This window comes from Gambusia affinis, linkage group LG16 (genome assembly GCF_019740435.1).
Source record: "Gambusia affinis linkage group LG16, SWU_Gaff_1.0, whole genome shotgun sequence".
Classification (NCBI taxonomy): Eukaryota; Metazoa; Chordata; class Actinopteri; order Cyprinodontiformes; family Poeciliidae; genus Gambusia; species Gambusia affinis.
In genome coordinates, this window is record NC_057883.1 from 16,098,594 (window position 1) to 16,122,540 (window position 23,947).

The window sequence follows — 23,947 nt, forward strand, 5'->3', positions numbered from 1 at the left end:
TCAACAACCAATTTTCATAGCAGCGTTGAGTTTTCAGACTGTTGGTATGCTGAACATTAATAATTCACGTCGGAAACATCCTCTTTTTCCTGGATGGTTAATGTAGCATGAAATTATTGAAGAGTAGACTGAACAGCATTAAGGGGACAAAGTGGAGACAGAAACAGATGAAGTTCCTTTGATTTTTAAGGACATCGTTGAAGATCTTATGGGTTTATTAACAATTTTTACAGCCTGTTAGAAAATTTAAAAGGTTACATTTTTGCTATGGTTTTCCTTACAAATTACTCTGAAAAATATCTGCATATTGAGGTGTGTCTCTACCAGCTCTGTAGATTTTAAGAAAGATGTCTTTGGGCCTGTTAGGTTTTAGCAAATAATCCAAACTCAATCAGTCTGATTAGTCCTAAACAGAAGACCTGTGAACAGCAATTTTAAAATCATGTCACAGATTCTAAACTGTATTATGTTTAAATTTTAAACCATTCAAATACATGAATAAGCTTCAATCTAAGCCATGCTGTTATAGATCTGGTTGTATGTTTACTATCTTCCTCCTTGAAGATGAATCTGTCCCAGCCTCAAGTATTTTGCATGATCTAGCAGGTTTTCTTCCAGAATTGCCCCATGTTTAGCTCCATCCATCCTCTTTCAGCTCTGACTAGCTGTGATCTGCTGGAGAAAAACAGTCCAACATCATGATACTGCAACCACCAGGACTCATTTTGGAGATTGTCTATGCAAGGAAAATATTCTATAAACTGTAGATTTTTGTTTACAGGACAATAAGCTCAGTTTGGTTTAATTTGACCAGAGTGCCCACAGTGTTCTATAAAATGCCTGAAGCCTATACTGACATTAAGCCAGACTGACTATTTCTCAAGTAGCTGAATATTTTGAATTGGTTGCCCTGGATTTCATCTATGGGGTTTTTTCAGCAAAAGTGGGCTAACATACTGTACGGAATTGTACAGTTTTAAAATCTTATTGACATTTTTATTTTGCTTCATTTGTATCAAATGTGTCTTCACTGTACATTTTTTACTTCTTTGTTTCAGTCATCACATAAAATCCCAGTAGAATGTTTAAAGCTTCCGGTTGAAACGTCACAAAATATGCAAAACGTTTAAGCGTATGATAATTTTTCCAAGGTGCTGCGCATCAGTGGAGTTTTGGGAACAGGTGAGAGAAACAACAGCGCCCTCTTGAGTGACCTCATGAGACGGTCGCAGAATTCCGTGCCACACCGGGGCGTGCTGGCCCTTTAAGACGGATATAGACAACAGCTCCCCGGCTCCGCGTCGACGATGTCGCGCGTTACATCTCATCCGTAATTTCACACTTCACAGCTGCTGGACAGATCATTTACCTCCATCGTGATTTCAAGAGGTTAATTAGTACAAAGTGTGCATTCACGGTTTCGGTCGCAGAGGAGGAGAAATGCGACACCGAGCCCAGCCGGCAGGCTCTGTGGTGCGTAATTGATTCGGTAAGTCTTATTTGTGTCAGTCTGTGTATCATAAACCTGTTTACGCGTCTTCTGCCACACAGAACTTACCAGCATGCAACTCACTTTGCTGTTCACACATTGTTTCTCATTCATTCTTTTTATAGTCCAGATGTACCGCATAGAAATGAGGATTTCAGCGCACAAAGTTGCCTTTGTTTATTACTAGTGGCCATCTTTGGAACGCACTTGAAGGCGACCTGACACTGTTATCGTCCACTGATTAGATGCAGGGCGCGTAGTAAGGTCACAATCCCAGTAATGTAGTCCTGTTTACCATTTTTAAAAAGTCACGCTGTCTTGAACATTAATTAAATTAGAATATCATCTCAGACTTTAAGAAATAAATATTAGAAGTTACAACTATAATTTGAAGCCGGCCAAAGGCATAAGTGAGCAAAGCAGCTGTGTAGGGCTCCCCCACCAGCAGGGGGCCCACAAACGCCTCAGACTAACATGAGCATTGTTTTTTTCTTAAAGAGCCCTCTGTTTGGTTACTTTTAGCCTCTTGTCAGCCACTGTTAATATCCTAGCTCCAAAAGCCATAGCAAAATTCCTATAAAACATAACAAATATGTTTATAATACTGGTTTTCTTTGAGTTCTGACATGGTAACTCCGATGTCTCCCTGGTCCAACACACCTGAGTCCAACAGCTGAATCACCTCCCAAGTGCAGTCAGGTTCTCCAGAGTTCTGCTAATGACCTCATTATTTGACTCGGGTGCATCGAAGTAGAGATGCATCTAAAAGTTGCAGGAGACCGGCCTCCAGAACCAGGAGTGCCCACCCCTGATGTAGCGCAACACAAAACCTTAGCTTGTCTCTGTTCAGATGGAGTTCAACCTGTTTGTCTAAAAAAACACAAAGTGCTCTTATGCATCATCCAGATCCTATTAAGGTGTATCTCTGTAGATCATGTTAGAGGCTCTTTAAAGTATCCAGTGCTGCAACCAGATAGTTGCATTAAAAAATGGCTACTGCTGCAGTTTAGCGTTTAGAGAATTTGTCTTATTTTTACCATTTATTATGAAAGCATAAAAATTCTTGGAGGATTATTTTCTTTGTAAGTAAATAAATAATGATTAAAAAAAATAGTATCAACAGAGCCTTTTACCTAAATGTAATTTGAGATTTGCTGGGATGCTTTACTCTTGGATAATTAAATCATCCCCTAATGTGCAGCAGTAGATTCTTCTTCTGCAGTACTAATTTTGGCACAGTCCAAGTCCTTCCTAGAGGGAGGGGGGAAGGACGACTGCTGCTCTTCAGCTTCCTACTTTTGTTATTTCAGGACATTGTGCACACCAGCTGGGCTGTGTGTGTTACCTGCACTGGAACAACAAACATAAATGAGCTGTCATGGAAGACAAGCGTAAGAAACGCAGCCCAAAGGTGTCCCTCCCTCAGCCTCCTCCGCCACCCATCAACCCCCGCAAGCTCGCCGTTCTTCCTGCCAGCAAAAGTGCCACCTTCTCCCTCGGCCTGCCGCAGCCTCCCTCCCCGAAGAACAGGAGCAAGTTTAAGAGATCCATAGGAGCGCCGGGACAGCCAAAAGAGGCGTTCACGCCTGTAGTAGCCCCCCCAAAGACGACACGGTTTGCATCTTATTACTTAACCAGTTACACCCAACTTTGGAATCTGAGAAAATTCTGTATTTTTTTTTTTCTTCTTTGACCATTAGACCACACAGGGAGAAACCCAAGGCTCCGCAGCCGGCAGGGCCCAGTAAAGTGGTCCAGTCTCCCCCCCTGCAGCACTCCTTCCTTACAGATGTCTCGGATGTAAGAGAGATGGAAGGAGGCCTCCTGAACCTACTCAATGACTTCCACTCAGGCAAATTACAGGCGTTCGGTAAGATAACCTCCATGTGGGAGCCTATTAGGGGAATATTCTATTACAGGCTTAAAAATAACAGCTTTGTCACCTGAATCAGGCTGTAATCAAGAAGAAGCTGGGCGGCTACTTAAATAATCTGCCGTCATGGAAATACTTGTGACTTTGCTACAAATAAGAGGTCAAGGTGAGTTTCTGTCCAATTTCTAGGAAAGGTTTGCTCCTTTGAGCAGCTGGAACATGTGCGGGAGATGCAGGAGAAGCTGGCGCGGCTGCACTTCAGCCTCGACAGCCACGTGGAGGAGCTTTCCGAGGATCAGAAGAAGGGTGCGTCCGATCTCAACCTGGAACACCTGCTGTGCAACGTAAGCATGAGTCAGATCAGCAGAGAGTTCAGGAATTCAGTTTCAAACCGAGATGCGTGTTTAGAAAGCCGATTGAGCAAAACTTGAATTGGAAACACAAGGAGAACCGAGTTAGTTCAGTCCATTCTGATATTTTTCTCCCTTACAAATCAAACTCAGGAAATGCATCCACAATTTTTACTTTCGCTTCCATCTGAACCCAGTCTCACACCAGGTGTGTAGTCTATTTTAATAGAACTCTAGTCTATTTATCTAGAAAGTTTGTTTCATTTGAGGAGATGTGAATGTGCAATTGAACTCTGATCCAAACTAATAAAAAGCAATCGCTAGTCAGTCTAAAAACCTGGGTCTCTGTTCAATTAATGTGAACTCAGGTGCGGTTCAAATGTATATGAGGATGCAAACAAACCAGAGAACAGGAAGTCTTTACAACTATAGATCATCAGGTGATTTATTGCTTTGTGAAAAGTTTCTTAAGTTATATGAATGCATAAAATAAGTAGCATCTGAAATAGCTGCTTAGTGGTCAACATAGAACCTAAATATGTGGAGTAATTTGCATATTCCTAACCCTTTCAAAAGTTTCAGGCGGCGTAAAGCGCATTCTTCCAAAAGCAGCTGGGAACCTGATTATCTTTAATGTTCAGATACAACAATCAGACAGCTATGTCTCAACACTGTTTGGAATGAGGAACGGATAACATGCCAGCTAAGACTGACACGTTTGACTTCCTGATCACCAATGGCAGAGATATAAAACCAGTTTGTTTCTTTTTTTTTGTTTCTTTTTTAATCTGATTCTAAAAAAAAACCGAAATGTTTTACAACCTCTCTGTGAGCAGTCAGTCGTTGTTGTTCTCTTCCGGCTGTTTTGACATGTAATCCCACACTGCAGTTATTTTTTTGAATATATATATATATATATACATATATATATATATATATATTTTTTTTTTTTTCTTTTCCTGTCCAAACTTTACTTGAACTGTAAAGAAATGAAATTAGAAATGTATTTCAGTTGGTAAGAATTGTAACGAAATAAAAAACAAACTAAATTTGGATATTAAGTTCCAAAATACTTTATCCCGAATTGCGAGAAATCTTGGCCAAATCGTAGCAAAATCTTCCTGATGTCTGGGCAGTGTCCCTTTTAGAGGGATGATATATATACAAATCATCACATGTATATATTTCACGTTCACATCTTCTTCCAGGTCCTGGCATCGAATATAATTTTTTTTTTTTTCCCAAGCTTAATGTCTTGTGACCCTTGACCTGACTGCATTGCTAATTCTCCACAAAATTCTCCTGTTTGGTCAGACACTACAATATCCAAAATGTACCATCTTGGAGCTATTGTAAATTTTATAAAATTTTTTCTGCTGAATATTTTTTTTTTTTTAAGCTATGCACAAGAAATTTTAGATGGGGAGGGGGGAAAGGTTGCTGTGGGCACCTGGAGCAGAAAGCTTATTACAAACTGAGTAGGTTAAGTGGCTTTTCCATTTTGTAGAAGAAATTGACTTCTATGAAGCTTATTATATGACAAATTGCCTTGCCTTAGAGGAGTAGTTTTGGCTGGAGCTGATGGGCTGTTGAGTGGATACGTGTCGGTAAAGGAAGATGATCATATGCTTTTCTTTTTTTTTAACGCTGATCAGGTAACAGGAGTTCAGTGAAAACAGTGCCTTACAAAGTGCAGGCTGTTATGTAATCTGATCAGATTTAGAAAGGACGGCCCTGAACTACAATATAATGTTCTATTTTTAGCTGTTTTGATTTTTCAATACTCATCTATTTGCTGCTTTGTTTCCACAGCTGGAGGAGCTCAGCACCTCAATGTATCCTTTTCCTTACTGAAAGCTTGTATATTAATGGCATCACCAGCAGCCCCTACATTGGAGAATGTATTTTAATCATATTTCCACTTCAAAGCGACTCTGTGTGAATCCTTAATGCGTCTTTGCTCAGACAAAAACTCCACTTGGCCGAGAATCAGGACCTGCCCAAGACATCTGGTCCCTGACAGAGCAAGGCGGTCAGAACGTTGATGGCGCGCTAATCTTTTCTCAATGTCACAAAAAAATAAAAATATTGAAAAGAGCAGGTTACCATGGTATTAAACCAGTTGCCTTAGAAACGGGAGCAGGAAGGTCCAAAGGAAATGGAGGAGGCCATTTTTTCACTCAATCAGTGGAGCTGAGGGGACATTCCAATGACTGGATGCAGTAGAGCATTAAATTAGAGCGCAATTTAAGCGCAGAAAAAACAACAACCATCAAATGCCTCATTCATAGCACAGAAACATGACCGCAAACTAGTCTGATCTGGAATGTTGGAAAAAATAAAAAATGCATTTATGTTTTGAATATTTTCTTGACAAAAGTGGGTTTGACTAAAACAAAAAAAAAACATCTACATTTTCTGTGACAAAAGAAGCACATTCCATGCGCTGGGAATTTACACGTCCACTTGTATGCCATTCAGTGCATGTTGCTTCGTTTCAGACGGTGCATCTGCACCAGGGTTTAACTGGAAAACATATTTGACCCTTTAAACAGCAGCATGTTGATTGCAGCAGAGGTTTTAAGGTAGCTCTGCTGTTGGTATTAACGTCTCCCACAGTTTTCTATCTTTGCTGCAAAACTGATGCAATTTAAGCTAAACTTTGGTGATCTACTGCACAAAATGTTTGTTTTTTTATATATTGCTACGGTAATGTTTCAGAATGTAAAATTTGCCATTACTTTTCATTATTTGAGTCAAACTTAGTTAAAGCTCCAGTTCTTGCTATAAAAGCTATAAAAAATCTTAGTTTCATACAAGAAAACCTCTATGGAACGTATGTACTCTCTGTACAGTGCCATTTCAAAGTGGCAGCTACTTTAATTGTGCAAAATATATTGAACATTGCAGGTGCATGTCAGTTAATTATAACATAATTGTTACATGAGCTTCACCTTTTCAATTCAACTGTTACAGTTGTAATAGAGCAACTTTTTTTTTTTTAGCTCTATTACATTGTGATAATTTGAGGATTTAAAAAAAGATTTTGAATCAATAAATGTTGGCCCAGTGAAAAGTATGCTGATGTATTGTATGAGTTGATGATGTGCTAATTAACTCTTATGAGTTGCTTCACTTTCATCTGTGGCTCTAGTGTGTTTTCTTCATCTGAACTATAAATTTGTTGAGTTTGTTGGCCAATCAAGCAAAGTGATACCAAACTTATTAAACAAGGTATCTGCACTGTTAGCCGTGTTGGTAAGGGCCAACGTCTGAAAATTTAAACCATGTCTGTAAAGCTTGTAGGGTTGTTTCTGTTGCTTGCGCAGTTTTCTACCAGTTTTTTTCCTTCCTCTTAGCTTTCCATTAGTATGGTTTCATGCAGCACTATGAATAGCCAGCTTTAGCAATGATGTATTTTTTTGTGGACAAAGAGGCGTTCTTATTGTTCTTGTGGAGGATGACGATAACTGTAGTGGACATGTCAGTGTTCTTCCCTATGATTGTGTATCCCTTAGCTTATACTTGAAATATTTCCTTCTGTATATGAGATTGCTTTTAATTGAATCATTTTTTTTAACAGTGTAACCAGGTGTCTCTTTATGTTTTCTTTAAATGAAAGCTTGGACATGTTTTAATTTATTGCAACCCCTCTCTTACAAACCAATTTCAGGGCTGTGGGTCTCCAGTTGTCTTTTCCAACATAACTTTTAAGTTACTCAGTTTCTTCAATCAAGATGTTTGTCATTTTGCATTTAGGGGTCATAATTAAAATGTACATGAAAATGTATACTGTAAAAAAAGAAAAAAAAATGGACCTCTCCAGCAACTCCATTCAGAATAAAGATGATCTAACTTTAAAATTTGTGTCTCATGGTTATATTTAAATTCGTCATACCTAACTGGAATTCAAAACGGCACTTATCTTTCTGAACCGAAACCAGAATGTTTTTTGACCTTTTTTCTAAATATTATGCAGTCCCTGAAAGAAAAGGTGAAGTTTAGTATTAGGGAAATAAACCGTTTATTCGTATATCTCTTTTCTTTAGTTCACAAATCAGTTAAATATAAATCACCATTTCAGTTAAAAGGCTACTTGAAGACTGGCACGATACAGAGACGGAAACAGAGCCGACTTCTTGCTGTTTCTCAGGCAATCACAGGTGTAAAAAAAAAAAAAAACAACTTTTTCCAGCCTTGTAGGTTTCTGTGTGCAACCATCCCCCCACAGAGATTATACAAGGTTGATTCTGTTTAAAAGTCTTGGTCATGCAAACAAAGAAAAACAGAGTACAAACTCAACACATCATTAATGATTTTCAGACCATTATACATTAGATAAATTATAACCATCAATTTACACCATACTTAAACATTAAGCTAATACTGTGCAAATACACAACTGAGCTGTACAAAAGTATTTCATACCATTTTTTTAATCTGTCACAAATCTTCAAATCATCTGCATGACATTTCAAAAAATATCACATCACCTTTGATAGAACATCAAAAATATACACCTTTGGGCTCCCTGTCTTCTTAACGTTGTGCATTTCAGTTTTACATTCTGTGATAGTGTCTCTGATTTGTCAACAGTGCGTAATGGAGGAAACTTTGATGATCAGCTACTTTTCAAAGTGCAGAGAGAGCAGGTTGAGAAGGAATAAGACCGGATATCAGTATGTTAACATTTCTGTACCGATGTAAATATCACTGATAAAACAATTGGAACAACCTAAGATGTTAGTTTTTTTTATATTGATATAAAAGTGCAGGCACTATAAGAAACGTAGAACATTTCTTTTGTTTCAAGTAAGATCAGTCTTGATGTTCTTTTTCAACATTTGGATCTTGCTTTTCCTTTATTTTAAGGTCTTCAGAAGCTCGTTTAAACCTTTCTGGACATTAGTAGGCTGGGAGGCAGCGCACTCGTTCAGGCTCGACCCCATTTGGGTGAGAAGGGCTTGGCACAGCTTGGCCGTTGCGGTCCGAACGCTGCCACTCCTGCCGTGGATGCTGCCGCTGTGGGTGGAGGTACCCAGAAGGTGCCACAGTAAGGGCAAGACTTTCTGCTCCACCATTTGAGGCTTGCGAGGATAGAGCTCCTTAACAAGACCTGGAATCAGAAAATATGTTGACAATGACTGAGACATTGCATCAGTTAGCCTGTTTATGATACTGGTGCAACTCTAAATGAGAAGATTTTCGTAATTCAACTATACAGGTGGAACTCATACAATGCTCTTAAGTATTTAGATCAACTCAAATAAAAATCTAAGACTAAAAGTTTTGAAATTTCACAGTCAAAGCCTAGACTTTGACTAGGCCCTTCATACTTAAAAGTCATCCATTGTGGCTATTAAAACATTTCTGCAAACATTCTCCACAAAGACTCATAGCTAGGTATTTAAAAATAAAAATGAAATCTGTTTAATACACTTCTTTTTTGTATTTTCTTTAATGTTGAAATTTGCTTGATCTAAAACATTTATGTGAACAAAAAACAAATCAAAGCTTTAAGTGAGGAAAATACTTTTCATAGCCCATATAATCATCATCCACAGGGTGACATAATTCAAGCATTTATGAGTAATTTTAATGACAATAATGTACAGTTAATAAAAATCCAAAATAAATCAGGGTTTTTTAAATTCAGATATGTTAAGTTCACAATAATTGGATAAACTGGTGACTCAACAGCTGTCCAGCAGACTCTGACCGACACCCTCCACATGAAGGCTGAGCCACTAAACTTCATTGCTAAATGACAATTTAAAAAGTGGAAAATTCAGTGGAAGTTAAAAAGGTAGAACAACTACAACTTTGAGAGGAAAGTCAAGCAAAGCCCATTCACATTAGCGGAAAAAAAAGCCTTCATCATCAAAAGCAATAGAAATATATACTTGAAATATATCATTCTACCTGATTGTAATTTGTTGAGTGGTACATGTAAAATGTCAAACATACCTGCAACCTTTTCAATGAGATCCACCTTAGCTTTGCCACTTAAAAACTGGGCCTTGGTGCAGAAAGGTTGAAGAAGAAGAATATTATCTGTGCAAGTAAAAGAAAAAACACTATAACAGAGCGCCACTTAATCAGAAATTACACTGGAGATGTTTAAAAGAATTACCAAGATTCAAAATAAGTGCATTCAGAGCTTCGATAGCAGCAGAATAGATGGCGTTATTCTTGGAGTTGAGGTGATTGTCCACAATTGCTGGCACCAGGATGTTAACCACTTGGGACAAGCTGTCCTTCAGCAAATGGGTTATTTTCTGCAGAGATTCCAGGGCGTAAAGGTTAACCTTGCTGTTGGACTCCTGCAGTCTGGCTTTAAAGGCATCAAACACCTGAAATACAACAAAGCAGAAGGCAAAAGAGACTTACTAAACATTCACCATCCCTTTTATTACAGTAATCATTTTTATGGAGTGAGGAAATTATTTATTGCACCAACCGGAAATATACTATTGACAACCATGTTGGGGTTGTGTTCACAGTCAGCCACTAGCTGATCGATGCCTTTGATCCGCTCTCTGAAGTCCTTTGAACCCAGCAGACCTGAGATCTGCTTTATGTATTCAGTTTTGTCTGCAATACTCTGTGTCTGATGTTTACAGCCGTAATGGCTGTTCGACTGCCTGCAGTTAGAAAATACAAAGCTTAATTAAACACTGTTGGTAGTGAAATTTGTTCTGATGCATCTTCTGATGTTTGATATCTAGTACCTAGCAAAACTATTCACATCACTCGGATTACTCACGTAGCAACATAGACAAATTAAAGCGATAAGTCATAAGTTAGCACAGTTGCCAATAGCCACAAGGAAGGTCAGATTAACCAAAATGCAACTTTTGCTAAGCCTTGCATTCTCACCTGTTGGTCTGGTTGAGTTGCTCTCCATTGAGAGATGAAGCCCTGACTGTTCCGCTGCCTGGGAGCGAGCGTCTTCCTCTGGCTGACTGAGAGTCTTGGGGCATCTCACCGAGACCCTAAAACCACAGCAGTCATAAGGTTAGGTGACATTCACTCATGTTTAGAATGTCAGCAAGAAAATAAAATGCATACCTTTGTCCTGAGAGTCAAGACAGTGTCTCTGACAGTTTGCAGGTCTTTGGTGGGAATATATTTTTCCAGGTTCTTGTCAAAGTCAGGGTGAGATGACAGAAATAGCAGCATTCGACGACCAAAGTACCTGTGGGAAAAAAATGCAGTAATTATACAATTTAAGATCTTGGGTGAGAAAAACACCAAAGTTACACTTGAACATGCTAATTGAAAATGTGACACGTTGGAACATTGCAACTTTCTACATACCTGGTCTCCTGGGAGGAGTCTTGTGCAAGTTTGGTAATGGCAGGTAAAATTCTTTCAGTAAGATCTTTACCTCCAGACAGGAGGCGGGCAGCCCCAACCTTCTCTAACAGATTAGCCAGATGCTGAGCAGTGCACTTCCTCACCACTGGGTTAAGGTGACTTTCAGGAAGAGAAAAAAAACAAATTCAGCAATCAAAGATGTATAGATTTTATGTGAAATTAATTTGTACTCCATTTTTATTCTGACCTGATTCCTCCAGTAAGCAAAGCACCAATGGCGCGGGTCGGAGTGCAGTGCTGCACCATGCGATCCAGCGCTGCGTCGACATCCTGCCTGATGAAAGTGTTACTCTCACCGGCCTTCTGCAGCAGCGCTTTCACTGTCCCCTCAAGCTCTTGGTCCATTAGTCTCTGCAGGTGTGTGTACAGGTCGCCAAGGGCACACACTGCCACCCTGGAAACCCCTGAACGCAGGTTCTTGACCTGATTGTAGAAAACAGAAAATAGATTATTATATCTCTGTCACTACATGTTCAAGATTTGTTAAATTGTCAGAGCAGTTTGTTTTTTTATCACCAACAAATGGCAGAAAAGCAGCAGCTAATAGTAATTTATCAGGGATTGCTGCAAAAGTAATATATTTGTAGCCTGTAGCAACTTTGAAAACAATAAAACAACCATCAAGCAATACTGTCCACAATATTGGACAGTCACAACACCACCAAATTGTAAATAAAGATGAGGCACATTTCCAACAAACAGTGGCTGAATGAGGTGCTGCTTTTGTTCTAATTCAGTTCATTTAGGCTGGAGGAATAAAATGTTTTTAATTTAAGACTCTAGTTTTTTAATATTTGTTGGAGTAATGAGGAAAAGAAACAGGAAACGTGAATTTATTTGACTTCTTCTGTTAGCACTGGACATTTCCATTATGATAGAGTTACATTTTAGAGATGCAAAATGTTGGCTTTGTCAATATCTGAATTAGCATATTAATGTAGCACTTTGCAAAAGTAACCACACCCAAGTTTCCATAAAAAAACAACAAAGTTAGTAGTCGTAATTCGACAAAGTATGAAAAGGCGCAAGAGGTTTGAATACTTTTCCCAAGCATTGTAATCTGTTGTGTGAGTGATTCAGGTGAAACATGCCTCAGTGGTTCTCAAATCCAGATCTCAGCTTTCAAATATTAATTTGTCAAACGGTTGAGCGTTGTTACCTCTTGGATGAGACACAAACAAACTTCATGAAGTCGGCCTTGAAGTGTGTCTGCATGGTTGTAAGCAAGAGAGCGCAGGAACATCAGACCCTCAATCTTCTTCTCCCTGAAAAATATTAAGGAATTGCAGTTTGATGTTTTTGGACATTCTTCGTGATTTATCAAAGTAATAATACCTCAGATTAATAAATGCTGACAATTAAAGTTTTCTCTCACCAGTCCTCTGAATTCAGGAGGTTGAAACTCTGAGTCAGCACCAGGTCGGGCTTTGAAAAGGGACAGAGCTCCGAAGGAGCGGACAGATTTTTCTTGTGTCTTAAAGTGGCGTGGCACAACTCATCTAAAACGGTGCAAAGAAAAAACAAAACAGACGGATTTGAACTCATTTTACAATTCCATAATCCTGGAAATTATTTAGTAAAGTACTACTTTATTTCTAAAGAAAGCTTCTGGGTGATGTTAAATAGGAATTGGCATCACAACAGATGAATGTAAATAAAACAACTTCGATCTCCAATGACAAATGGTACTTTTTTGTTTTTTTGATCCACTGACCTGAACTGTGGGACAGCGAAGGTCGGGTTCTGCTCAGGCTAGGTGCCCTTCTAAGGCGGGACACATTTTTTGAGTTGGGAGGTAATGTAGGGGGGCTGGGATGGTGGGGTGTGGTTGAGCTTTTAACTGGACTTTGAGGTTCTGGTGGACTGGCAGGACTGGTGGCACTGATGGAGGATTCATCAGAGAGAAGATCCGACTTGGTGGATATTAGCGTGTTGCCGTTCAAACGCCAATCTACAGAAGATTAATAAAAAGAAAAAAATATCAGAATCACAGAACACAGAAGAAAAAAAAAGTAGACTACTATAATTATTCATACCCCTTGGATTATTTTATATTTTGCCATGTATTTTATTGGAATTTTGCAGATCAAAACCTATGTAATGGTTAAAATGGTCCAATGAAAATCCATTACTAAACCCAAATAAAAATTTGAAGCTGAGACTTGACAAGACTTGTTCTCCATCATATCTTGCTGATACAAATGTAAATATTTCCCGTCCAGATGTCCCCAGCTAATGGAGAAATATCCCAAACTGGTCTGAGGATAGTAACTGTAACAGCAGTGAAAGACGGCTGAACAGAAATGCATGCCACACTTTTCAGATCCTTATTTGTTAATAATTGTGAAAACGTTGGGGATTTGAAGTAGTATTATGTGAACATACCTAGTGGGTATGAATACTTTAGAAGGCACTGTATCTTACCACTGATGATTAATTCTTCATTCCCTTCTGTGGGTGAATCAGACAACATTTGTCGGACGCGATGGCGAATCTTGTCTCTTGTTTCGTCTCCTCTACCTGACAGTTCCTCAAATTGCTCCAGATTCTGCGCTCTTGTCTTGTCCCGACCCGTCCTGACAATTCTCATAATTTCCTGCACATTTTGCGAGTAGAAAGCACGCGCGTCATAAATCACCTGGGAATGATTGATGCACTACGAATCAACACCGAAAAAGAGTGAGACTGACTTTGGGCTCTTCGGGATGTGAGCTGTCATCGCCATCTAGTTGACGGCTGTAGATGCCTGCTAAAGGATCAGTGGGAGGTTTGGCAGCCAAATCCCCCTGCTCAAGTAACAGCGTGGCTCCTGGACGGTTGGAGGATACTGTAGTGCCACACATGCCTCAAAAGCATGAGGAAATCCATTAGCATTGCTCAACAAAACACTGAGATAACACATTTACAGCTGGAAGGATGGAGATATTTTCAAAATGAATAAAATGATATCATTTTTGGTTGACGTAAAGGAAGCATAATGTGTTTATGTTATATGTTTTTGCATAAAAAGTACTTTTTCTCAAAAAAAAAGAGAGAAAAAGATATCACCAAAACTGAAACTAAGACTGTCGTCTTACAAAAATAGCTAGCGATAGGAAAATCCTGAATCAAACAGTAACAGGACAAAATCTTGTTTTAAAGCCTGAAAGGCATAAAGTATCTGCAAGTTGTTACAAATAGCTGAACCTTAAAGATTTTCCATTCATTTCAATGGGAAAAGTTTTTAGAAGAAGTTCTACATTTTAAAAAGAATTCAAGTTATAATTAGCAGAAGCACACCCTACAACTCTTCAATGTTTTAGTGGTTGAATGGCTGAAATGGCACAGATTATGCAAAGTATTAATGTGACTAATAAAGAGAAACGTGTCACACAATTCAGCCAATAAAATGTAATTGTATTGTTACACTAAATTAAATACTGACCTTTCCCTATCACTCCTTCAGGTACAGAAATGTCTGCACCAGGTGAATTCCTACAGCTGTTGGTGCTCTGGGACCCTATAAATCACAAGAAATTGTTTCACATCAAAAGAATATATAAAGCTTAGGTGGAGGCACAGTTGAAACCAGAAGTTTACATACACTGAATAAAAAGACACACTCAATAAAATATTTCTCTTGACGCCATCTATGTTAGGAAGTTCCTCCTGCAGTAATACTATCCCACAGCATGATGCTGCAACCACCGGTATGTTACAGTTAAGATAGTACAAGCATCCCGGTTTTTCCTCCAATTGTTAGGATGGTCATTATGACCAAACAGTTCCAACTTAGTTTCATAAGACCACAGGATATGTCGCCATCTTCAAGTATCTGTAAATTGTTTCTAAAGATGAACCAGACTTGTGTATCTCCACAATTCTCTTCTCTGATAACTTGGCTGATTTCTTTTTGACTTTATCATTGAGTCAAACAAAAAAGCAGTGACTCCAATTAACTGAAATGTATCAGGAAACCTATCAGAAATCTCCAAAGCCATGACATCATCAGCTGGGCTTTCCTTCATTTTGAATGTAAACTATCTTTCCTTACTATATCATTTATTAAATACTCTGTTTTCTAAGTAATCTAGAAAAATAAGATGTTTGGTCTATAAATGTCTTTTTCTTCACATTATGTAAATGTACGGTTTCAACTGTATATCCAGGAAAAAAAAATAAAAAATTACTGCTAGCTGACCTTTGACAATCTTCAAAGCTCTGACGGGTTTGCGGACTGCTGCTCTGACCAGCGGAGGAGACAGTGGCAGTTTCTCTTCCTCAGTTTTCATTGTTCCGTTGCAATAATTAACTTCTTGTCCAACAACACCCACCTCAGATGACAAGTCATTTCTCCGGCACATTCCTTGAAAAGACGTAAACCAAAGTCAGAAAAAAGACAGAGGCAAAAAAGACTAAACATAAAACATTAATTGTTTTCCATACCTTGAAAGCTGCTGAAATCCATGGACACAGACGACCGTAGTTTTTCAGAAGGCACTCTTGCAATCCGTTGTTTCATTACAGGAGGGGCAGAGCTTCTGGGACTGCTGACAAATATGACAAGTGAAAGCTTATCCAGGGAAACTGCATTGTGACATTTTCTTTTACTAAATTAGTAAGTACCAAGAATCTTCACAACATTCCAACATATGCATATGTGAAAGTATCAGCTTTCCAAACACTTGGTTAATCACAGTTAAAACAATATTTACTAAGCGAGGCAATTAGTTTTTTTACATAGGGCAGGATTTGTTCTTTCACTCAATAAATGAGATCAGCATTTGATATGTTTGTGTTATTTTAACTGTGTTTGAGGATCTAAAACCTTTAAATATGACAAAAAAAAACTGAAAAAGAAGAAATATTTATGGAAGCAAATACTTTTTACAGCTGTCTAACAAGCTTTATTTTAAAAAAATGGAGATCCCTGACCTTGTTTTAATGTTGTTGAAGTTGGAGTTGGCAGCTGAACTCAGACTTGAGAGCCCGCTCTCGCTGGCTGAGCTGGTAAGCACTGGAGACGTTTGTAATGGTGAATCCAGCCTCAGGTCGACCTGCACGGCTGAGTCAGGGCTGTCAGGATCTGGACTGCCGAGGCTCACTTTGGCCCTCTTCTTGGCAGCACTGTTTCGCAAGGTGCGTAGAGAGTTCAGCATCTGTAAGTGGCAAACAAAATTAGCAAACCAACAAAACTACACAACACAACACAAGGGTTTACATTAAGACACTTTTTCTGACCTCCTGCATGTCCAGAGGCTCGTCTTCCTGAGGAACTTGCCAGGGGCTGATGTTGTCAAAGTCCAGGTTAAGTTTACTGTCCGGCTGCTGGTTGGCTGGAGTGTTTGATCTCTGGTCGTCATGAGAATGGGCTTGCACCGGTGAGATGGTGAAGGTTGCCCTGGTGCTGCTCAGAGCTCGCCTGAACGATGAGGTGGAAGAGGAACTCACAAGGGAGGCTCGAAGAGGCCTAGGAGACTGCACACTGAAGAGGTCTCCTAAGACAGCAAGGGCACAAAGCAAGTTAACCTAAAAAGAGACAAAAACAACATTTTCCATTTCACACACTAAAGCTATTTTACTAAATTACCCTTTGCTGTGTCTTCTTTCTCTCTCCGAGGGCTTGTTCCTTGCTGCTGAGGGCTGGTCTCTCGTTTGTTGGGCCAAGTGTTGGACATGGAGAGGGAAGACTCTGCATGATGGCGGGCCAGTGTTGGAGTTAGCATGCCCCCTGTGCATGTAGCCAGGGGGTAGGAAGGCAGAAGAAAGGAGCCGGGTGCTGAAGCATTGGAGGGAAGAGAGAAAGTTCGCTCGACACTGGGATTCCTCGAGAGCACACGTCCTTTGGGTGCGACTGTGAGATATTACATTAAAAAATCAAACCAATTAATATTTGTAAACTGCTGGACAGTCAGCATGGTGCGGATTGCTGTCAGCAACTCAATCATGCAAATTTATGCAATCATGTATTTTCACTTAACTATTGCTGGGAGACAACACCCTAGAAAATAACTGCTTACCAACATCTGGGTCAGAGATGTTTGTGCTTTTAAAGATATTTGTGTCTAAGTTGAGGCTCCCGCTTCTTCTGAGACCTGCAGGGGTTTCCCTCCTTCTGGGAGACAGGGGCTTCTGTGGCTCAGCAGAACCTATCGAAGGTATATTTAACTTATTTTCAGTAAATAACCTCTAACATTTAAAAAAACAATTGGTATAAAAAGTGATCAGTGGAAACAGGATGTAATAGAAAGTCTGAATCCCATTTTTCCATTCCTGTCCCGTGACACTTAAAGCAGTGGTAAAATATCTCACAAAAACAGGAGCCTTCTTTTAAAAGTTTATAGATAACTGGGTTTCATTGTTGAAAATAAGCAAACATTTGAGACCCAATATACCCATAAATGTCAACTTAACTTTTCCCTTAATTAGAGTTGCTAAACTGCTTTTTAGTCTCATTGAGGACTAATAAAAATATGAACCAAATGTAACTTTGGAACAAATATCTACTTCTAACATTCTTCAAAAATATTTGGACTTTTGGAATTGAATAATCAATGTATTAATATTTAAAGGCTATACAGCATGGTATTAACTTGCATAAAATTTGCCAAATTTGAAACATATTTGAAGTATACTGATCATTCATACAAGTATATTTAAATGAAAAATTTTACACACTTATCACCTTTACTTCTCACTAACATAATACTTCAAAATACTTGCAAAACTAGATATTAGATTGTTTTTGTGTAGACAGTGTATTTTAAACAAGAATAATTAGTGCAAACTGTAGCAAATACAACTTTTTTGGCTTGTTGGAAGAATTGAAACTATGTTAAACAGCATGCATCAAATGACTTAAAGTAAATTATTTCTAAATTAAAGATGCATTTTTATGCTCGTTAACAATAATGAAAGGTGATAACATTGAAATATTGAAACCCATATTTCAATACATTGCATAATGTAATGTAAAACTAAACATTACAGTATTTATTGTGCCATTAAAATATATAAACTTTTCTGATTGTATTTCATGCTGTGATGCTGGTTTTCCTTGAGATAAATTTAAGGCTTTCTGATTTATTTTTTGAAAAATGCTGTCATATTTATAACTGAGTAATAGATAACCATTTAACTTACTTTATTGCCAAAGAAAGGTAAATATAAGTATTCTTAAACTTCTTAAATTCATGTCTGTCCTGCAGTACCGGGTATTTGCAATGAGTCCACTGACCCTCTGGTGACTTTTTAGGGTCTAATATTATGATCACCTAATTTGCAATATTTCATGACTTTTTAGCACCAAGCAGAAACTTTGTTCAAAGTACAACTGCTACCCCTTCATTTCTAAGTGTGCCCCTGAAAATCTATAAGAGCCACACAGCCATGCCTCTTAGTTCTCCCTCTTTTCCACAAAAATAACACTTATAAATATAGGCTGTAGAACTGATAATGAGGAGTTAAGGGGGGGAAACATACTCTTATAAATGAAGATTTGAGCATTTATAGTTACGGTATTTATTTTAATACAAATTGGAAGTAGGAAGGAACCAAATGACAGTGTGCAAGAATGAAATGAGAATTTAGCCCAGAGTCTCATCTGGCATGTCTAGAGGCCAGTGAGAATATTGTCTACCAAGCAGCTTGGCACACTCATCCTAAAGCTTTTGATGACATATGGAACGGTGACTCCTTCCCAGTAAAACCTTCTCTCTGAGCAAAGCTGAGGCTGACCATGATGACCAGTCTTGGTGCACTCATAGGAAATGAAAAAGAGGAGAAAAAGTATTGGCACTTACTGAAACTTGGTATGTAGGTCTCTCCTTTCTTGGAAAGTGAGCTGGAGTCCCCCTTTGAAACCTATAGATTTGCAGAAATTTCATTATTTTAACAGCAGCAACAATACCAGATTGATTTCAAGTAATTAGCTTAAAGGATCCCCAAACATAACAAAGGCCTTGGTGTAAATATATTCTCTAGACAGAATATATGTGTTGTTCAGGTAAGAGATGATATAATCTGTACAATTAATTTCTCTTGTCACTGAAAAGCATTGTTCATGAACACAAGTTCATGAAGGTACGAAAAATAACTACAAATAATAGACTCTCTAACATTTTTATAAATTTGTACTTAACTCCACTATGTCTAAGTTATTCCCACTAAATACGATCTGAAAAACACTCACAGCAGAGCACTCGGCTGTGACACGAATCAACTACAGAAAATTAAACAAGCCATGTTTTACAAGCGTGACCCTGTGATATTGCCAATTATGTTTCACAGTCCTGTCGATAAGTATGCCGTGTGTTACCGGTGTTGCTTGGAAACCCATGCCAGTGTAAACACAAGCTTTTTTCCAAATGAGTCTAAGCTGGAACACTGCTGTCAAACACTAAATATGGCATACCACAGCAAACACACATTTTTAGATGAGCTACAGTGGCAAATCAAGTTCTTTTGTTAGTTCCTCCAATATAATTACCTGATTTAATTTTAAAAAATGAGGAGGACAGACTGAAACTTACTATAAAAACTGTTTCTGCTCACCTCTAGAGAAACAGTGTCATGGTGCAACAAAATGAGTCATCTATTTCCACCTGATGTAGTGTCAGGGATTCTGCAAAGCTCCAACTGTTTATCTCTATTTATCCCAAATATTTGACGATACATATCTATTGTTTTTGACAAATAAATAGCTTTGTGGACATAGAGGCAATATTATGACTCATACCCAAAGAGGATGAACAAAATAAGATTCAGTCCTCCCTCAGTGCTGCTGCTCTCCATCCATACTGCACCATGACAAATAGCTGCTATATTTAGGAAAATTTTACCCTCAAACTGTCTCTGAGGAAAGTGCAACCACTAACACTTTATTGTTGCTTGTTTGGATTATTTGGATATGAACGTTAGGAAAAGAATCTGAAAACAATATTTTCATAAAGGGAATAACATTTCAGCAAATCAACATTATATTTTCTCCAAAACAAAAGGCACACAAGAGAAAAAAAAAACATAGGTTTTCAGCTTAAACATCATATTTTATTTATTAACATGCAAACTAGGAGTGAAAAGGTGTCCACTTTCAAAATCACAGCAATTTTCTTTCATACTGTCACTACAGTTTAAAGTACTTTTAATGAAAAGAAAAGATAAAATTGCCATAGAGGAAAAAGAACAGACAGACTATTGGAGCAGATAGCCCAACTAACTAAAAGGTTCTTTGCAAAAATAAAAAACTGATGAAATTACTACTAAAAATAGTTTGTTTATTCTTTTGCCTATTTATATGTGTCAAAGTTACAAATAAATGTTATAGATGATTTTATTACAACTACAATTATCTGTTTTCCAAAAACAACAGTTAGCTGGGTTGACAGAGCTGAAAACATAAAATGGTGAGAAAAGAACGACAGCACTCACCTGTTCAAGGCTCTTTCCGTTAGGTGTGGTGCTTTGCAGCTCGTTATCGGTCGACGTCTCCCAGGGTAGCTTGTTTTTCCCTTTGCCTGCACTCACAATCCTTCTCTGTAACATCGGATCGTCAGTGAGGGAGCCTAAGCTGCCATAGCCGGACAGTAGATCACTCTCATGTTCTACCCTGTAGCTCCTGGCGCTGCTCGTCCGGCCCCCATTTATCACCCAGTCCAGATCGGCCCCAGAAGCGTGCTGTCCTGTGGACCACTGTCCGGGTTTGGGCACCACCAGGCCATACTCCACAATCCCCTCTGAGTTCAACTTTGGAAGGATGCGCCTCGCTCGTCTTGCGTGCACAGCTGCCATCAGACCTTCTGCGTCCTCATTAAGCTCAACCATGTCCAAAGCTTTCATTAATGGCTGCTTCTTTCCTGTGTCAAGGTAATGGTCAAAAACAGCGAATAACTCCAGAGCAGCGTGGCGGACCTTCTTTTTGTTGTCCGCCAGATATGGTGCCACCTCAAAGCATAGCTTGGGTATATTGAAATCTTTCCTAGGATGAGTGAGCAAAGCTGCCATGACAATGTTCAAGACGTCTTCCCGGACCGTGGAGTTCTTGTGTTTCAAGTTGCCGATAATGAGGTCCAATACTTGTTGCGGTGGAGTAGTTTTCATCAGCTGCTGAAACACATTATGGTATTCATTTCTGGTGACAGCACGAGTGTCACCGAGGGCCTTCAGGGCAACGAAAACTATATGTTTCAAAAATCTGTCAACGCCAGTCTCCAGCTTCTGTATTAGCAGGTTTAAAACCTGTAAGGTGCCATGTAGCACCTTAAAATTACTGTCATCCAGAAGTCGGGGAAGAAAATTTATGAACTCCTCAACACTCCCAGGTGGGACTGATTTAATGTCCACTTCTGAGAGGATACATTTGAGCTTTTCCACCCCGTTTGTCCGATTCTGGTAATTCTTTGAGTCCAGAAGCTGGTCATGTATCTCCTGGGAGATTAATCCAGGTATCATTGTTGGCGGATTTATGGATTGTCAAATTTGAGAATCCAAAAAGGAAAACATATTCCAGCGAGGACAATAATGTTCCTCCCCTTTACTCTGTGGTTTCATCTTGAGCAGCTGATGATGGAGAACAGAGGTCCTGTTGGTCAGTCTATAAATGCAACACACAGGATTAAGAAAATTAAGAAAAGAAATGAACCACAAAGGCTGAAAAGAAGCAAAGCAACACAGTGGAAAACACCACAACAAAATCCCGACACTTATCTTGTTGATTCAAAAAAGCAAGAATATTATCAAAAGGTAGAGAAGGACAATATTTTAAATTTCAGCCACCATCGCAGTTGCATTGAATTGCTTGGATGCAATCATTGGTTGGATATTATATTTCAGGTACCGTGTTTTCAAACTCTGCATGCCAATAATATCTGGCTAGTTTGAGGGACTCTAACTGCCCTTGTTCTCCACATCAGATGCACACCGCCTCAGAAACTAAAGCTTACAGGAAGTGCTAAAGAAGTCATATTTTTTCATGACTTGCCATTATTGGGGAAATAAATGACTAAGCATTTTTTTAAACACTGAAGGACAAATATGTGCCTATTATTGGAGTAATAAAAGGATGAAATTCTTTAATTAGTGTGTTTGCTTCTGTAATGTTACCGTATTGTCAATTAAACAAGAAAATAAATATAGAATAATCAGTTTCTTAATCCCACCTAAAAGAAATTATATAACATATAAGATAACAATTTATCTTAGGTACATTCAATCTTATTTATCAATTACCAATTTAGTATAAATTATTTTTGCATTATATTGCTTTATACATTCTTTAAGAAGACTGCATTATTTAACATCAACAACAACAACAACAAGAAAAGACAAAAAAGATGACATTTTTATTTAAAGATTCTTTAACACAATGTTGGGATGTCTTTTAAGAGTCGGTGCTCTCTTCTTTTTTAAACATTTCTTCTTAAATCAAGTTGTTTTAAGAAACCTTTTATTTGGCTTGGTAAGTTTACATGACCATTTATGTAAAGAAAAATCAGGTGTTTTCTTACTATTTCTTCTTATTATTGTTATTTTCCTCAAGATTTCTTAAAAACCTTTGTGTAACTTAGACGTTTTCTAAATGATTGTCATGTTTTAGGACATATTTGTGTCTGTTGTCGTTTTTAGCACCACGGGAACAATATAGGCTTTAACACATAGAAGAGGGCTTTAATCAAAAACCCACAATATTGCCCAGTTAAGGCATGAAGGATCCTGCTACATTCTAAAAAATGAACACAACCACTTGTGGCTCTGGGTAGCAACGGAGCGCGGTGGTTGAAACAGTGTTTGCTGCAAATGTATTTAATTACACAGCCAGTTTAACATTATGTACTTACAAATGCCAATAGTGGAGTACTTACCCGCTTTATGCTAAGTAATAATTTTTTTATTACATGTTACCGTTACACAGGGTCATCAGTTAGCACCAAACCAAAGCGTAGCTAACATGCCACTTCGCTTAATATGACCGTGTTAGGTGAGGAGTATCTGGGCGAGCAAAGTTAGAAAGAAAACAGACCTTACATTTCTGCTGGCCCTCCTCCTCTTCGTTAACCCAACGCAAAACTATCTACTGCTCCGACGTCCAGCCTCTTCGGGTCATGCTGCAGCGGCGACAGTTCTGTTAGTAAATGTGGAAATTTCCTCCGTTGGCTGAAGAGTTGAATGTTTGGAAGCTATGAAGGTATTCAGCCTTAGAGGAGCCCCCACACACACACATTCACCCATACACACACCGAGGCAGCAAAATGGCGAATGCATGTCGCAAACTGAGTGCTTCCATGGTGACGCGAGTTGGAGTCCTGGCTCCTCCAGGCGGAAGCATCATCATCATCATCGTCGTCATCACCATAACAGAGCTACAGAAGAATGAAGATCAAAAGAAGCAGTCAGGCAATGGAAACGAAACACGGGAGAGAGAAAAAGTTCTTATTTAGAAAATAATACAAAAAAATAAATTACGGATTTTGTAAAAGTTGAAGCCTCAAATATCTACGTTTTAACCTATAGACCTAATTATGATTTAATTAAGTTCATCAGTTAATCTTATGATAAATGTTTAATTGCAGGCTTTCTGCCACTCTGGTTTGTTTTTCACATTAATTTCTTTTAGTTTACATCTTTGGTCATAGCAAATATTCTACCACTAAATCAAATTCTGGAAGATTAAAATGTATGCGGGTGATGGGTGATAAAATAGTTACTTGCACTGCGACAAAAACAAAATAATTTTTTTTTTTTTATAATTTGTTTGTGACTATAAAATTTTATCTTACTAATACAAATAGAAATTGTTTTTTAAACGTTAGTTTAGACCGGGTCGAGTTTTTCTCAAGCAACAATATTGGAACCATCTTTAAATGGACTGACTCTGTCGAC

At 38.4% G+C, this 23,947-nt stretch overlaps 2 protein-coding genes across 6 annotated transcripts; one reads left to right on the plus strand and one right to left on the minus strand.

The window, feature by feature from the left end:
* The first annotated feature begins 1,222 nt into the window (after window positions 1-1,222).
* Window positions 1,223-6,107, plus strand: ccdc28b (coiled-coil domain containing 28B). Its single transcript, XM_044143674.1, has 6 exons — window positions 1,223-1,489; window positions 2,800-3,103; window positions 3,190-3,359; window positions 3,552-3,706; window positions 5,525-5,547; window positions 5,678-6,107. Exons 2-6 carry the CDS (start codon window positions 2,868-2,870, stop codon window positions 5,730-5,732), a joined length of 639 nt encoding a protein of 212 aa, XP_043999609.1. The 5' UTR covers window positions 1,223-1,489; window positions 2,800-2,867; the 3' UTR covers window positions 5,733-6,107.
* Window positions 6,108-7,569: 1,462 nt separating this feature from the next.
* Window positions 7,570-23,375, minus strand: LOC122846605 (TOG array regulator of axonemal microtubules protein 1). 5 transcript variants are annotated; one of them, XM_044143669.1, is made up of 23 exons: window positions 23,093-23,375; window positions 20,501-21,662; window positions 18,874-18,934; window positions 17,092-17,220; window positions 16,662-16,925; window positions 16,313-16,569; window positions 16,007-16,230; window positions 15,518-15,621; window positions 15,273-15,437; window positions 14,517-14,591; window positions 13,783-13,937; window positions 13,517-13,688; window positions 12,807-13,043; window positions 12,468-12,591; window positions 12,252-12,357; window positions 11,280-11,515; window positions 11,033-11,191; window positions 10,784-10,910; window positions 10,592-10,707; window positions 10,173-10,356; window positions 9,846-10,065; window positions 9,680-9,766; window positions 7,570-8,828 (listed from the first exon to the last, which is right to left on the minus strand). In XM_044143669.1, the coding sequence occupies exons 2-23, from the start codon at window positions 21,518-21,520 to the stop codon at window positions 8,575-8,577; spliced, it is 4,476 nt and encodes a 1,491-aa protein (XP_043999604.1). In that variant the 5' UTR covers window positions 21,521-21,662; window positions 23,093-23,375; the 3' UTR covers window positions 7,570-8,574. The 5 variants fall into 5 exon arrangements, with proteins under 5 accessions (XP_043999604.1, XP_043999608.1, XP_043999605.1 ...); XM_044143673.1 differs by having other exon boundaries at window positions 16,662-16,850; window positions 23,088-23,375; XM_044143670.1 differs by having other exon boundaries at window positions 15,518-15,618; window positions 23,088-23,375.
* Between the last annotated feature and the right edge of the window lie 572 nt (window positions 23,376-23,947).